General features: G+C 42.4%; 1 protein-coding gene across 1 annotated transcript; it reads left to right on the top strand.

Annotated features, from left to right (window-relative positions):
• Window positions 1-10,136: 10,136 nt before the first annotated feature.
• Window positions 10,137-15,179, top strand: LOC309382134 (C-type lectin BpLec-like). The gene is made up of 6 exons (XM_081933642.1): window positions 10,137-10,174; window positions 10,445-10,523; window positions 12,174-12,265; window positions 12,394-12,534; window positions 14,110-14,224; window positions 14,936-15,179. The coding sequence occupies exons 2-6, from the start codon at window positions 10,457-10,459 to the stop codon at window positions 15,001-15,003; spliced, it is 483 nt and encodes a 160-aa protein (XP_081789768.1). The 5' UTR covers window positions 10,137-10,174; window positions 10,445-10,456; the 3' UTR covers window positions 15,004-15,179.
• Window positions 15,180-16,634: the final 1,455 nt, after the last annotated feature.

The following is a 16,634-nucleotide window of genomic DNA, read 5'->3' on the forward strand; positions in this document are numbered from 1 at the left end:
CGTCTAGGTCAGCATGTAGATAAGCCGTGTCCACATCAAACTGGAAAACTTCTAAACCAAGAATAGTTGTGGTGGTTAAAGCAATTTTTACACTCTCAGTACTGACTGTTGGTGAGTAAGTGTTTGTGTAGACCTCAGGATAACGTTGAGCAAAACCCTGAGCTACAAGTCTGGCTTTGTACAATGACTCACCATTCGGTTTCTTCTTGATTCTGTAGATCCATCAAGTGCCAATGACTTTTTTGTTTGCTGGAGGTTTTGCAGGTGTAAATACATTACGTTTCCTTAAACTGTCAATTTCATCCTGCATTGCATCATACCATTTGTCTTGCTCCGAATCAGGAAGCTGCTTGATTTGTGTGAATGTATCAGGAGGAAGTGTAACATTGCAAATCAAAGCCAAGGGTGTTTTTGTGAGTTGCCACGAATATCGTTGTGGAGGGATTCCTTTTGTGACCCTCTTGGAACGTCTCGGAACAACAGTCCATTCTTCTTCTTCTTCTTCATCCTCGTCCTTACATTCATCGCTAGCATCAGCATTTGCAGTTTGTGAAGACGGAACATCAGGTTGTGAAGAACTGGTAGAAGGAATATCTGCCTGTGAATCTTGGTCATCAGGCTGAGTGGCATCTGCAACATCATCTCTAGGAAAATAAACTCCAGGATCATTGGAATGAATCCTGGACCAGTCAATATCTTCCTCAAAATTAACAGATTGTGAAGTGACAATTACATGTTTAGGGTCAATAAATTTGCTCCATTTTGAATTATCATCAATACCCATAAATCTCAGTCTCTTTGCTATTGGACCTCCTTTTCTTCTTTGAGCTAAGGGAATGTTCACCATAGCGTATGAACCAAAAATGTGGAGGTTCTTAAGATCAGGCTTGTAGCCATACAGCATGTAGAAAGGAGTTTGATTTATTACACTGCTCCAAGTACGGTTGACAATGTAATTTGTATATTTGATAGCTTTACCTCAGTATATGTTACCAAGATTGGCATCTTCTAGGAGACAACGCATCATGATTTGTAGGACCCCTTGTCTTCGTTCTGCGACTCTGTTATGAGCCGGTGTATATGGAGCGGATGTCTGATGAAGAATTCCATTCTTAGGCATCCAATCCTGGAAACGCTGAGACATGAATTCGGCACCACGGTCACTCTGAATTCTGGCGATGCGAACTTGGTATTGGGTAGAAACAAATACTGCAAAGTCTTTAAAGATCTGAAAGGTCTCAGATTTCTCTTTCATAGGATACACAAATCCATATCTAGAATGATTATCTACAATTGTTAGAAAAATACTTTCTACCACCAATTGTTGGTGGGAAAGGACCCACTATGTCAGTGTGTACCAGATCAAAAATGTGTGTTGACAGGCGTGTAGCGTGCTTGGGAATGGCAACTGCTTTAGATTTAGCTTTCCTGCAAATTGCGCAATCCAAAAACACCTCACACCCCTTTAGATCCAAATCTTTTGCGAACTCCGGCATCTTTCTAAGAACACGGAAAATGGCGTGCCCCAATCTTCTATGCCACTTGTGGATACACCTGGAATGCAAAGGTTTACCAGTTAGTGAATTTTCAACATTAACAGTTTCATGAGGAACCTCAGGCTTGCTCTGAGCAACCTGCTTCCTTATTCTCTGTTGTTGGCTTTAGGAGCCTTTGGAGTAGCAACGGGTTCTCTCTCTGAACCAACTCTCTCTAGGCCCATGCTGTGCCTTTTTGGAGTTTGCATACTTGCCTGTGCTCTTGGCTTTAAGTAATAAATATCACCAATCAGCATAGTTTCAGCAACAATATCTCCATTTTTAACTATGTAACTTGCTTTCTCAAGGTGGTGAACCTGGAACTTTAACTCTCTAGACAAGTGACTTTGACTAAGCAAATTACTGTTGCTGAAGGTATGTAATAAACATCAGGGATGAATGTATCGAGCTCTTCAACATAAACAGTTCCTTTTCCCATGACCTTACAAGGGTGGTTGGAGAAGGAGTACAATTCTCGGAATTCAGATTCCAGCTCGCGCATTTCTGTGAAAAGTTCCTTTCTGTAGGTAACGTGTAAAGCTGCACCACTGTCCAAAGTCCACAAAAGATATCTGTTGTACTCTGTGTCAGGTTGTGGATTGTTAGTTAAGGCCAATGTTGCGAGTGGAGCTTGTGGATCATGCCTTGGGCCACAAAGACCTTGTCTTCCGCATCTACCTCTGCCTCTGGAGTCTGTTCCTCTGGGCTGGTATGTGACGGGAGCTGGAACTCATTGGGGAAAATCCTGGGTGTCATGTCCCATACGGTTGCAGATGTAGCATCTTGGCATCCTTGGAGTGTAGTCTCTTCCTCGGAAGGGACGTCTAGCTGGAGCTTTTGACGCTGGCGGATGTTGCAAATGTGGTGTGGCTCATTTGACAGCTTCCTCCTCAATTAAAAGTCTGCATACATTATTAACAGTGCGTTGAGCAATAGGCACATGGTTAATATTTGCAATGGCATCTTTCCATTCATAATTCAATGAGTTAATGATAATGCTGATCATTTGGATATCATCAATAACATGGCCTCTTTCTCTCAATTCACTTCTCATTCCTTTCAGTTTGGTTAAATGTCCACCAATTTGTTCACCAGGTTTCAACTTCGAACCATGGAACTCAGACATGAGCAAACATAAAGATTCAATTGAAATGGGCCTGTAGCAATCTTCCAGATGGGCCCATATTTGTTGGGCTGTTGCATCAGGTGGAAAAGTAACCTGCAATTCAGTATCCATGGACATCAATAATGTTGTGCAAGCCCTAGTCTCTAGGTCTCTTATTGCAGGAGTCCATGGTTGAGCAGGAGGATTAAGCACCATACAATGGGTACCTTCTCTGCAAAGCAAGAGTGCAACCTCACTGACCCAGGCTTTATAATTCTGTCCTGACATTTTTAATTTGGACTCACCAGTCAAAGGAATGACAGAAAATGCCTGTTGAGGAATATGCATTTGAGCAACTTGCTGTATGGGTAAAAATGCTGATTGTTGAACCAGGGGGCACTGTAATTGGATCTGTGGTCTCTGTATTACAGGTGCAGTTGATGCTTGAGCAGCAAAATTAACTTGGCTTGCTTGGGGGGCAGACATCTCCCTTTGCTGCATTAAATATCGCCTTGTTCCATCTGGAAAAGCACGTGCACCATCAGGAGGTGCTGAAAATTGGGCCAGGGAATGCATTTGTAGCCTATCAGCCTGAATACTGGAATAGTCTACAGACATTTGTGAAAGAGTCTGTTGCATTGCCTGAAATTGCTTGTTAATTTTAAAATGCATGTTGGTTTCTTTTGGTAAATTATTTCTGCCAGGAGATGGCAGTGCAGCTTCACTTCTTGGCTGCAATATTTCTGCCTCCGTGGCATATATTGGAGAACAAAAGAGATCACGTGGCAATTGTGACGTGTGCACATCTCTCTGTTCTGATTTGCCTGACACAGTATCCTCCAGGGGACGTGTCTTAGGCTTTGGAGAAGAAGGCAAGATGGCTTTTTCATAAGTTTGAAAAATAGGAAAACCATTCTTACTTGCCTGTAACGCTGGTGTTCAAACAATTCTATGTGATTATGATAGCTTTCCATATCTTGCTCCGAAGTCAGGGGAGATTCATAAGTTTCTCTTTCTGCTTGGGGGTGAATTTGCTCTAGCGGCAATGAATGCTTTGGTTTAGCCCCGACCATTTCAAAATCTCTTGGAGATATTTGGGAACATGCATAATCAGAAGGGTGTATCACTGACCTCAGTCTGTAATTGTTATCTCCTGGAGCAGTCCCATCTTGTTGAGATTTTTCTCCCATAACTGATTTTTCATCCAGCCTAGTTGCTGAAGTTTGGAAACTTGGAAGCCAGCGTGAAAAGTTTTCTGTCTCTGTATCAGAGGGGAGGGAAGGATGGGAATGTGCCCCATCTTTGTTTTTCTTTTTCTTTGGCATTTTTAAAGAGTGATTTAATCAGTCCTGAGTCGATCGTAAATCATCCTCTCTAATTATCTATTACGCTTATCTCTTGGAAATAGCTAACAAGGAAAATAAGCCATAAATTATAGTACCAAACTCTGTTACCATTATTGTCAGGGAAAGTTCCACCCTGAATTAATGAGGCGTGGACCGTTGGCTTTCCAAGCAGCATATTTCCAAATAAGCAGAAAACAAAACACGGAGCATATTCTAATAAAAGACTTTAATACAAAATAAAATAAAATACAAATCTTGCTAACTCAATTAACTACATTTTTGCAGAGTTAGGTCGCCCACCCTCTTGGCAGGTGAACGGAAGATCAGAAGGAAAGTAAATAATGTGTGACGTATTATGTGACATGCGCATTAATCATTGTCAGATAAGAAACAATTCAGTCTACTGTATAACTCAGAATATAAGCACAAGTTGGCAAACCAATTAACGCAGTGACAGGCAGAAGCTGGGAAAAGTAATGGGAGCTCACTCCGTTATGCAGCACTAGGGATTCCAACTGCCAACTTTTCTGATGGATAAACTCAGCGTCTTCACCACTGAGCCACCGCGTCCCTCAGTTTCTATTAGATTGGGAAATGGAAAGGCACACAAGGCTAAAGGCAACAACAGCTCTTTATTAAGTACAACAAGTAAGAACAATCCAGCAAAGGTTGAGTCTGACAGCAGCCCTTTTATAGGGAGCTGTCAGACCCTTCGACCAATAGCAAGATAAATTCTCTGGACCGCTTGCTGGACTGGAATTCTGCCTTGAGAGGAATTACATTTTCTCCATCTTGCTGCTTAGTAGATATGTTGGACATCATCTTTCAGTAGTCTATTGGTGGTGACAAGTTTGCTATGATGCATCTGGTGGGTAACAGTTTTGGAAAGATTAAATCCATGATGGCAAATCTATGGCACGCATGCCACAGGTGGCACATGGAGCCCTCTCTGTGGGCATGTGATCTATTGCACCAGCTCAGCTCCACTGCACATGCATGCACGCCCCCCACTGGCCAGCTGATTTTTGCGTTTTTGCTGTGCATGCACCCCGTTTTTGGTCCCAGGAGGCTTCAGGGAGGCCTGCTAGGCCCAAAATGGGGCATGTGGGGGTGTCATGTGTGCATGCATGGGGAGCACAGGGGTGTGTCACACATATGCGCAGGGAGCGGAGTGTACAGGGGGGTGTCACGCACACGTTGCATTATAGGTGTGGGCACATGTGCATGTGCTGTCATGGGCATATGCATGCTTTTGGCACGCGAGGGCAAAAAGGTTAGCCATCACTGGATTAAATTACAACTGGAGAACAGTTATGCAACATTGCCTTCATGGAAAGCTAACCATTTTCCCTAAAGGGTATAACAGGTGGGGGAAAATATTAAATAATGTACTAGAGAACAGTTATCCAGCTTTTTCTTTATGGAAAGCTAACCATTTTTCCTAAAGGCTACTATAAAAAAAATACAGATATAGAAACAAAGACAGAGAGGACACCTACAGCTTTGAATGAGGAAAATTCTATGGAACCTATGGGCTCCATTCCTCTGTCTTATGGGATGACTCTAAATTTAAAAAAAAACACCCAATCCCTATTTTCCTAATAGTCCTGGCTGGTTCATCAAGGATGAAGATTTGGTTCATCAAGGACACCAGGTAAGAAGAGTTGACTTACCTGAGAAATATGTCAGCTCTACACATTGCTCCACCTGATTTGTGTTTTCTACCCAGCTTATCACCTAGGCTTTTAGTTGTAGTCCTGAATTAAATCTTTTCAATTGGGAATAGATATGAAATCTTCCAAATGACTAATTAGCATCATGCCATACAGGAGTCATTGGGGAAGATTTCAATGTCTGAAGGAATTACTATTACTAGCCATAATGTGGAAAATTAGGTTAAAATGGGAAATCTGCCAAATCAACTGTTTAAATATATTCATTTTATTAGTGCATCTCAGCAGTACAATTTCAGAATGCTGGAAGCAGCATAGAATCCTATCTAATCTGTATAGGATACATGGAAATGTCTAAAGAGCTTACTTATCTAAGTTGTTTAATTTGCTATTTTTTCCATATCATGATTAATTTGGGGGGCTCACTCCCCAAAAAGGATTGGTGGTCAATATTCCAAGACAACAGAGGCTGATGTACATGGAGAGGCCTATCTTCTGGTTGTCCTTTAGGAGAAAAAAAAGTAGATATAATAGAAGAATTAATAGAGCGGGATTCATATTAGCTGACAGGGAAAAAAAACAATTTTTGAATTCCATAGCTTAATTTTGATGCTAATCTACTTGCAAACTTTCTATTGCAGTTTCTTGCATACAGCTCACATATGTAAGCTCTATTGGTACTTTAAAAAAAAATCCTCTCCTTAGCAATGCCATATCACTGAATAAATAGCCAACACTTCCCAAGAATAGCTTCAACCCAGTGGCGTAGCGTGGGTTGTCAGCACCCGGGGCAAGGCAAGTAATTTGCGCCCCCTAAAGCGAGGGCGGCCCGACTGCAGCTGCCCCTGGGTCGGCATCAGTCAAGTGAGGCTCTCCATGCTGGCCTCCTGCCTTCCTCCCGAGGAGGAGCTCGAAGGGCAGCGGGAAAAGGCTCGACTGAAGGGAAGCAGGTGCCGCGGGGGTGGGAGGCGCACCGGGGGCTTCGGGAAGGCGCCGGCTTCCCGGGGCGCTCCAGGCGGAGCGGGAGGACGCGGTGGCGTTGCAGCGGCGGGCAGACGGAGCGCAGCGCAGCGCCGTTCTCCTTCGGCTCCACCTGGAGCGCCCCGGGAAGCCGGCGCCTTCCCGAAGCCCCCGGTGCGCCTCCCACCCCGTGGCACCTGCTTCCCTTCAGTTGAGCCTTTTCCCGCTGCCCTTCGAGCTCCTCCTCGGGAGGAAAGAGACGGCCACAGTCCGGCAAAGGGCGGCGCAGGGCGAGTCAGGGCGCCCCCCCAGATGTTGTGCCCGCTGCGGCCGGCCCCCCCTGCACCCCCCACGCTACGCCACTGCTTCAACCTCTTTCTTTGTGACGTTTTTCAACCAGAGAGGTTAAGTTAGTGAAGGATTGGACTTGTGGACTTCTAAGTAAATAGTCCCTAGATAGGCCTGATACAACATTAAGTTGGAAAATTTTCAAATCAAGGATTTCCTGGTCTATCCTCTTCTTTTTCCCATAACTGAGGAGAAAGCAAGTGAAGCTCAGGTTGAAATATAGTTGGCTACTTTTTCCTTAGGTAAAGAAAGGAGTTATGAAAAACCAATACATTGATTCCACATCTTAGTGGGAAGCAAACATCATGCCTCATTAGTCATGATCATATTTACTAGATTTCTTCATTTTATTGATTTTAACTATCATGGTTTCTCGCCTATATTATGTCAAATATTAGCATAATTCAGGAAGACACACAAATCCTTCTCTCAGATTTGCCCTGAGAAAAACACACTTTGCTTGCATTTAAAAAAAAATAAATTTTATTAAAACTTTTACAAGAAATATAAAAGCTAACAAAAGCCAAGAAAGAGCAAAAAAAAAAAAAAGCAAAGATAAAAGAAGAAAGAAAGAAAGAAGAGAAGACAAGCACTCCAGAAAGAGAGAATAAAAAGAAAAAGAAAAAAAGAAGCTTAAAGTCAGCAGAGATTCTTTTGGGACATCTTTGGGACAAAAAAGAACTTTCCAATTTCTTCTGCAGAAAATATTATACTTACAATGTACTCTTATTTTATGACTTGACTTTATGATTACCAAAAAAAAGAGCTCACTTTTTTATAATCTAGTATTTTTCTAATCATCAAAAGTAGATGTACCAGATCCTGAAGATGAAACTCAAGCACTTTGGCCACCTAACGAGAAGGAAGGACTCACTGGAGAAGAGCCTCATGCTGGGAACGATTGAGGGCAAAAGAAGAGGGGGACGACAGAGAATGAGGTGGCTGGATGGAGTCACTGAAGCAGTCAGCGTGAGCCTAAATCAGTGCTTCTCAATTATTTTCTGTCATGCCCCCCCTAGGAAGAAGAAAACATTTCGCGCCCCCCGCGCGACTGTAAATAGTATCATTTGTCTATAAAATTGTTATAAGTACACCTCTGCATAACACTGTATCCTTATTAACGTATAAGAGAATAAAAAAAAGAAAAATGTGGATCAATTTACAACAAAGAATAGCTTTATTAACTGTAGCAGAAAAGATTTAAAGGAGCACAGCTAGAACATATACATACATATATTTATATATAGAGTATCACAGAAGTGAGTACACCCCTTAACATTTTGTAAATATTTAAGTATACTTAAATATTTGCAAAATGTTAAGGGCTGTACTCACTTCTGTGATAACACTGAAGAAATGACACTTGTATGTGCATGTATACACACACAAACACACACATATATTTCCTGCACGCAGTGATTTCTAGAAACAACACCTGCTCGTCTCAGTGGGAAAGACCCACGCATCCCAGATGCGAAGACAGTCCAAGTGGTCTCTCCCTCTGTCTCTCTCTCTCCCTCGTCTCTCTCCCTCTCTCTCTCTCTCTCCCTTTCTCTTTCTCTCTCTCCTTCTATTTCTGTCTGTCTTTCTGTCTCCCTCTCTCTTTCTCTCTCTCTGTCTTTATCTCTCTCTCACTCTCTCTGTCTCTTTCTGTCTCTCTCTCTTTGTCTCCTCTCTCTCTGTCTCTTTCTGTCTCTCTGTGTCTCACTCTCTCTGTCTCTCTCTTCTCTCTCTCTGTCTTTCTCGGTCTCTCTCTGTCTTTCTCGGTCTCTCTCCTCTCTCTCTCTTTCTGTCCCTCTTTCTCCTTCTGTCTCTCTCTGTCTCTCTCTCTGTGTCTCTCTCTCTCTCTGTCTATCTCTTTCTGTCTCACTTCTCCCTCCCTCCCTCTCACTAGCTCTCTCTTTCTCTATCATCTTCTGAAGGTGGGGGGGGGTGAAAAGGGGCCCATTTTTTGTGCCTCCTGGGGCATCTGTGCACCCCATTTTTCACCTCCCCCACCCCCAGAAGCATTCTACTGGCAACAAATGGGCAAAAATTGCCCGTTTTTTGGCCAAAACCTGCCATTTTCACCCATTTTTTGTGCTTCCTGGAGATTTTCAAAAGACTTGATAGCAAAAGCTTTTGCTTCCGCTTCCCCTCGCGGCCAGTTGCAGGGTGTGGATCCTGCTCGGAGAAGGCGGAGCGGCAGCTCCTCCCTCAGCCAGGAGCCAGTGGGGGCTGGTCGGACAGGCAACCTTGGCGGGAAACTCCAGTCCGCCGCCTTCGCCGTTGCCGCCTTCGCCGCCGTCATTGCACCCAGATGGAAAGGGAGCCTTCGCGCCCCCCTTTACGGAGCCTCGCGCCCCCCCTGGGTGGCGCGCCCCACTATTTGAGAACCACTGGCCTAAATGGACTCCAGGGGATGGTAGAGGACAGGAAGGCCTGGAAGAACATTGTCCATCAGACACAACTTTGCAACCAACCACCACCACCACCACAACAACAATGGCCTGACATTGACACTTATGCTTTGTGCTTTGGATAATTAGAATAAAACTAGGTTATAGGAAAAAAAAATTAAGGTCTTTTTATGTAATCATAAAGTAAGAGTCAAAATTGCAATATAATATGTTGCAGAAGAAATTGGAAGGTTATTTTTTTCTGTTCTTTTTTGTTTTGATTTTCTGCACTCTTTGTCTTCTTTTTTTCTCTTTTCTTTCTTTTCTCTTTTCTTATTTTGCTCTTATTAGCTTGGGTTAGCTTTCATCTTCCTTATAACACTTAAAAAATATAAAAAGCAAAAGTGGAGGAATAGTGGGTTTTTTTTTCCTTTAGGGTAAATCCAATGGATTTTTTTCTTAATTGTGTTAATATTTGACATAACGTACGCTAGAAATAATGAAAGTTAAAAACAATGGAACAAAGAAATCAAGTAAATATTATTATGTTTAATGAAGGGTGGTGTTTGCTTCCCATTAGGGTGTGGAATCAATTATTTCTTTACCCAAGGAAAATGTAGCCAATTATCTTTTGACCTCAGCTTCACTTGCTTTCCTATCAATTATGGGAAAATGAAGAGGGTGGACCAGGAAATCCTTGAAGAAAGTTATCTATTTTGATGTTAGGCCAGACCCTATTTGGAGACTATATAATGGTGGCTCTGGAAATGAGAATCCACCAGTCCAACCATTTACCAACTCAATCTCCCCAGTTGAAGAACTTTGCAAGGTGAGAGGCTGAAGGCATTCTTGGTAAATATTGATTAGATATTCTCTGTTATCTGTACAGTGATCTGGCATTGCAATAAGATAGGTTTTTGAAATAGCAATACAGTTTTTCATGAGTTGTATGCTAGGAACCACAACAGAAAAGTTTGCAGGTGGACTAGGATCAACATTAAATTATGCAACTACAAAATTGCCTTTCTTTCTCAGTAAGCTAATACAAATGCCACTCTATTAATTCTTCTATCACATCTACTTCTCTTTTCTCCTAAAGGGCAACCAAAAGATGGGACTCTCCATATACATTGGCCTCTGTTGCCTTGGAATATTGATCACCAATCCTTTTTTGGGAGGTAAGTCATTCACACACACATACACCCCAATAGTAATCATGACATGGTGAACGTAGCAAATTAAACAACTTAGTAAAGTAAATAGCATCTTCTGATATTTACATATGTAATATACAGGTCAGAATTTTCATGCTGTCCCCAGCATTCTGAAACTGTACTGTTGAGGCACACTAATAATATGGGTATACAGCATTTCAGCAATGTGATTTCCCAGTTTCCACATTTAAATGTAATTTTCCATCTGAAGTGCAGAAATAGTAATAATAATTCTTTCCCTTAGACATCAAAATCTCTCCCAATGACTCCAATGTGGCACAGTTTTAGAGATTTAGAATAGTTCACATGAGATTTTGGGAATATTTTAAGGCAGAATATAAGGTATGGGGAACCTTTGGACACTAATATTCTCCCAACCTCCTTGAAGGCCTTGAAATTGGTCTGGAAAATAGATTTTGGACCACTTTCAAGGTTGTGAAGGATCAGGTGAGATACTAATACCATTCAATAAAGCCTTAGTAGAACCAAACCTAGAATACTGCTTCCAGTTTTGGTCATCACACTATAAAAAAAGATGTTGAGATTCTAGAAAGAGTGCAGAGAAGAGCAACAAAGATGATTAGGGGACTGAAGGCTAAAACATATGATGAATGGTTGCAGGAACTGGGCATGGCTAGTCTAGTGAAGAGAAGAACCAGGGTAGACATAATAGCAGTGTTCCAATATTTGAGGGGCTGCTACAGATAGAAGGGAATCAAGCTATTCTCTAAGGCACCTGAAGTCCAGACAAGGAATAATGGATGGAAACTGAACAAGGAGAGATTCAAACTGGAAATAAGGATAAATTTCCTGACAGTGAGAACAATCAACCAATGGAACAGCTTGCCTTCAGAAGTTATGGGAACTTGATCCCTGGAAGCTTTCAAGATGAGACTGGACTGCCATCTGTCAGACTCAGAAATGGTGTAGGGTCTGCTTGGGTGAGGGGTTGGACTAGACGATCTACAAGGTCTCTTCCATCTCTGTTAATCTGTATCTGAAGTGGAAGTTGAAGTATTTTGTGTCCCTGGATTGTTTTGCTCCATCTTAAAATCCTTATCCCTCAATTGAGAAAAACTCCTTCCTTTCATGCTAAACGAGTGATCGCTAACTTTTTTGGTGCTGAGTGCCCAAAGCGCGGGTGCACGAAACCTCAAAATGCAATGTGAGCACCCCCCATGCATGCCTCCTCCCACCCACCCATGCATGCCCCCCTCCCCATTTTTTGGCTTCCAGGTTGGTGCAGGAGGCCTTCCAGGCCCAAAAAGGGGTGGGGCGGGGCACACACAACCCCCCAAAATGCAATGGGAGTGCCCCCCATACATGCACTCTGCCCCTGCACATGCACACCACCCGCATGGGCAGCAGAGACCCGAAGGCCAGCTGGCCAGCTGGAGGCGGGGAGCGCTTGCCCTGTAGAGCTGAGCTGGAATGACAGCTGGTATGACTGCAGAGAGGGTTCTGCCTGCCACAGGCTCGCCATCACAGTGCTAAACCATAACCCTCAATCCTTCCAATTGTGTCTACACCCAACTGAAGAGATTCCATTTACGGACATCTGCAATCTATCCCGTTTACCTATCATTTCTTTTTCCTCATTTTGTCTCCCTACAGCCAAGGCTGCGCATTGCCCCAGAGACTGGTTGCAGAAACAGGGGAACTGTTATGGATATTTTGATCGGGGACTAAGTTGGGATAATGCTGAGGTAAGAACCATTTTTTTCACAGCCCAGAAACCAAATCTGCACAAATGGAGACGTGCATGGGTTAAAGTTTGCAACCATCACGCCCACGAGCATGTGGTGCCATCTTCTTGTCGTCTCTCTGTTCCTAGCTTGAGTGCCAGAGCTATGGCCCAGGATGTCACCTTGCCTCTATCCTCAGCCCTCAAGAGTCCTCACTGGTGTCTGTATTCGTCAAAGACAAACAGGAATCAAATAGACATGTCTGGATTGGGCTCCGTGATATCTCTGGGGTGAGCCTAAAATTCCTGGTCTACATATTACATTCTGTATAAATGTTATGTTGTTGTTTTTGGTGAACTGATATATGATCAGAGATTGTTTGTTGGTGCTCATAACTGCAGCCTGTGCTGGATTTAGGCACACACTAAACGAAGTACAACTGAGGCCTCATAAAAGATTAGATTTTCTTTCTCTTTGGTTTTTGGAAATTTATGTCTTATTTTATATATACTGTAGCTGTTAAAATCTTGTGTAGCCATTGTTTAAACAGTAATGTTTATTGATGTTTAAAAATACAAAGATAAAAAGATTCCAACTCATTAAGATTGAATGATTGACAGTGAGGTATGGATGAAGAGATCTTAAGCTGACATGTTAGAAAACGTGATAAATGACTGAAATTGTCCTGAAGAAAGGGGAAGCCATTTCTTTATTATTATATTTCCCTTTTTAAACACATATCCTTTCTTGTTTTCAAATTTTTAGTGAGAAATAGAGAATGATTTTCTTAAAGTTGTACCAGATATACGTTTTTTGATTTGGCAGATCATTTCTTTATTACTTATAAAACTGATCTTGATTACTTATTTTGTCAGCACCGTGCTTTTGTGCACATCTGTATGTGTGTTTAATGTGTGTATAAATTAGACACACACAGAGACACACAAATTATACACACACATACATAGGTGTGTGTGTGTATCTATATATCTATATTTCTATATATCCTTCAAGTATTTTTCCAGGTTACTGCATTATAATCTATGAGAGAGATCAAGGTAGCTGAATGAAAAATATATAATCAATATATGCCTGTATTTGAAAACAATTTGCATTTTTCACTTTAAGTTGACTACTAGTAAATAATATTTAGCTATGCACTTCTCATGCAATTTTTTTTAACATCGAACCCCTCCAAGCTTCCTTTAGCTTAGGGCAGGGGTGTCCAAACTTGAGAACTTTAAGACTTGTGGACTTCAATTCCCAGAATTCCCCAGCCAGCATGGCTGGCTGGGGAATTCTGAGAGTTGAAGTCCACAAGTCTTAAAGTTCTCAAGTTTGGACACCCCTGGCTTAGGGCCTCACCTCACTTGCACTGACTTCAGTGATATCAATAAGCCTTCTAAATTCGGACCAAATAGCAGTGCTATTTTACTCCCCATTTTTTTTGAAGGCAGGACCACTTCATCCAGAGAGTAGAATAATAAAAGTTCCTTGCAAGTGGCCTTTCACTTTTACTTTTAAGGTAAATATGAAGGGTGGGAGAAGAGTGGTTGTAATCGCCCAAAATATTTAACAAAATGCATCTCTGCAGTCCATAATTTCATAGAGCTGAATGTAACCATTTGCACCAGACTCACTGTCATGAATTTGGTATGATGTGATGCCTTGCTAATTTTTTAAAAAATGTTTTAATGCATGTACGCTACAAATGGTCACTTAACCATTTGAGGAGACTGATTGAACTTGTTCAAGTATCTAAGAGCTGCCTACCAGTCTATTTTTCCAGGCAATCTGCTTAGCTTATCATCATAAAGGTAACTTACTTTCTTAACATGTGATCATGGATGATCTTCTCTCAACAGAAAAGGCGATGGAGATGGGCTGATGAATCCACCTACAATTACGAAGCCTGGGTGCCAACCCAGCCAGACAACTTTAGGAAGATCGAGCATTGTGTGGAGCTGACAAATTATTCAGGTAAGCCAACATTTCTTACCTGGTGGTTCTTGATGTACCAGGTTTTCAAGGCAGGACCATCAGAAAAACAATGCTTTGCTTGTTTAATTAGGAGTGATCCCATAAATCAGTGCAATGGAACCTATGGAGTTTTCCATAATTCAAACCTAAAGATGTCTTCTCTCCCCCCCCTCCCCCAGTAATAGCCTTTAGGAGAAATGCTTAGCTTTCTACAAGGGCAAAGATGGATAAATGTTCTCCAGATATAATCTAGTCTTTCCAAAAAAGTGTTATTTGAATTGTGACATCGGGGATAAGGTTCATGTGAATTCCTTCCTTCTTTCCTTCCTTCCTTCCTTCCTTCCTTCCTTCCTTCCTTCCTTCCTTCCCTCCCTCCCTCCCTTCCTCCCTCCCTCCCTTCCTCCATTCCTCTCTCCCTCCATTCCTCTCTCCCTCCCTCCCTCCCTCCCTCCCTCCATTCCTCCATTCCCCCCTCTCTCCCTCCCTCCTTCCCTCCCTCCATTCCTCTCTCGCTCCATTCCTCCCTCCCTCCCTCCCTCCCTCTCTCCCTTCCCCCTTCCAAATGTGAAGTCAGCATTCACTTTCCTTTTCATGGAAAGTTCCATTGGGGCCAGAGAGGATGTTGCATGCAATGGAAACAAATGACAATCTTTTCCAGACTGCTGTTGAAGGAATTAAGAAGTAACTTCTGTCTTATCCTTGGCTTTTTAGGTTTTAAATTGTGGAATGATGATATTTGTGGCAATCTAAATGCTTACGTTTGTAAGTACCAACTGTAGAGCCATTTGGACTACAACAGCTGGGATGCAACCAGAACCAGCTACGAAACACCTGCACATTTGATCAACGCTCTGTTGATTTTACTGCTTCTGAATCACCCGCATCAAGGAAAGATCAGATCGTCTCTCTTCACATCCACATTTCCTCTTAGAATAGACAACTACACCATTACCCTGTCCTCAAGTACAATGTGAATAAATTCTCTGCAGCATGCATATAATACAAAGTTTCTGGGAATATTTCTATCATTCAAGAACAAGGAATGGCAACATTGGGTTGGGTGGGGTTGGGTGGGGCAGAAGCAGTTGTATCAGCTGCATGAAACACAAGTGGTACAGCCCAGTGTTTCAGGAGAAAGGAATAAAAATAATGAATGGAAGAGAGAGGAGAAAACACATGTTGGCCCCCCACCCAGGGCATCATAGCACAAGGGGACCAGAAAGCATCAAGATGGCGGTCATGACTGAAATTAAAGCACCAACCCCCCCTTTTTTCATGCATCCTTTTGAGCACACTACTATGGCCGCCATCTTGACTTGTATAGCTTCCTTACAGATGTTCCTTTCTGCTTCCATTGCCTGGTGTTTTTGCCTAAATATATTCTTAAGGGCTCACTTAAACTTTCAAAGTGTGGAAAGGTAAATAAATGAAAACTAAAACACCTTTGAAATTCAATTTTATATGAAAGGCAATGGATGTCCGAATCAGATTTTCTCCTGGACATTTCTATGGCCAGCAACCTTTTTAAAAATTCTGATTCAAACTTTTTGGAAAGCTTTTGAGGTTGACTGCAAATTTCAACAGCAGGAATTACTGCAATACATTAATCAATGATAAGAACAGTGCCATATGGCCAATAGGCTGGTAACTCTTTGTGTGCGTGGGGGGGGGGAGAGAGGGGGGGGGGAGAGAGGGAGAAACTACCATATTTTTCAGACTATAAGACGCACCAGAGTATAAGACGCACCAAGATTTTGAAGAGGTAAATTTAAAACAAAGTTTTTGCACTCTGCAGGCCTTTCAAATCCTCTGTATGCCTTGTTCGGTTTTTTTTGTGAAAAATGGGGGCATGCAGAGAGTTTGAGAGGCCTGCAAAGTGCTCCTGGGGACTGGGCGGCGGGGGGGGGGGGGCAAAAACAAGCAAAAGATAGCCTGTTTTTCGCAAGAAAATGGCCCTTTTTGCAAAAAAAACGGCATGCATAGACTTTGGGAGGCTTCTAGAGTGCTCCTGGAGGCTGGGGGGGGGGGCAAAATGTGCAAAAAGTGCCCCGCTTTTCATTCATTTTTCCCCTCTCCAGCCCCCAGGAGCACTTTGCAGGCCTCCCAAACCCTCTGCTCATCCATCTTTGCGAAAAATAGGATGCACAGCGGTGAGGTTTCAAGGGGCCAAAAATGCTGTATTCAGTGTATAAGACGCACCCAGATTTTCACCCTCTTTTTTTTGGGGGGGGGGTGGAATGTGTCTTATACTCCGAAAAATACGATATATGTTATGCCATGAAATGCATACAGAACCTTTAGAAAGGAATTTGGCCAGATGGCTAAAGTAAATATTCCTATTATTGAACCTTATTGCTTTAATTGATGTCTGCCCCATTAGCCTAGGTGAGCGTAACTAGCAAAGCATACT

This window comes from Natrix helvetica (assembly GCF_964273705.1).
Source record: "Natrix helvetica genome assembly, chromosome: Z".
In the NCBI taxonomy this organism is placed as follows: Eukaryota; Metazoa; Chordata; class Lepidosauria; order Squamata; family Natricidae; genus Natrix; species Natrix helvetica.

What these genes read in the sequence shown, in the direction of transcription:
- LOC309382134 (XM_081933642.1), top strand. Translation starts at nt 10,457, where the DNA reads ATGGGACTCTCCATATACATTGGCCTCTGTTGCCTTGGAATATTGATC. An exon ending in CACCAATCCTTTTTTGGGAG is followed by an intron (nt 10,524 to 12,173) that starts GTAAGTCATTCA and finishes GTCTCCCTACAG; the next exon opens with CCAAGGCTGCGCATTGCCCC. An exon ending in GGAGCTGACAAATTATTCAG is followed by an intron (nt 14,225 to 14,935) that starts GTAAGCCAACAT and finishes TTGGCTTTTTAG; the next exon opens with GTTTTAAATTGTGGAATGAT.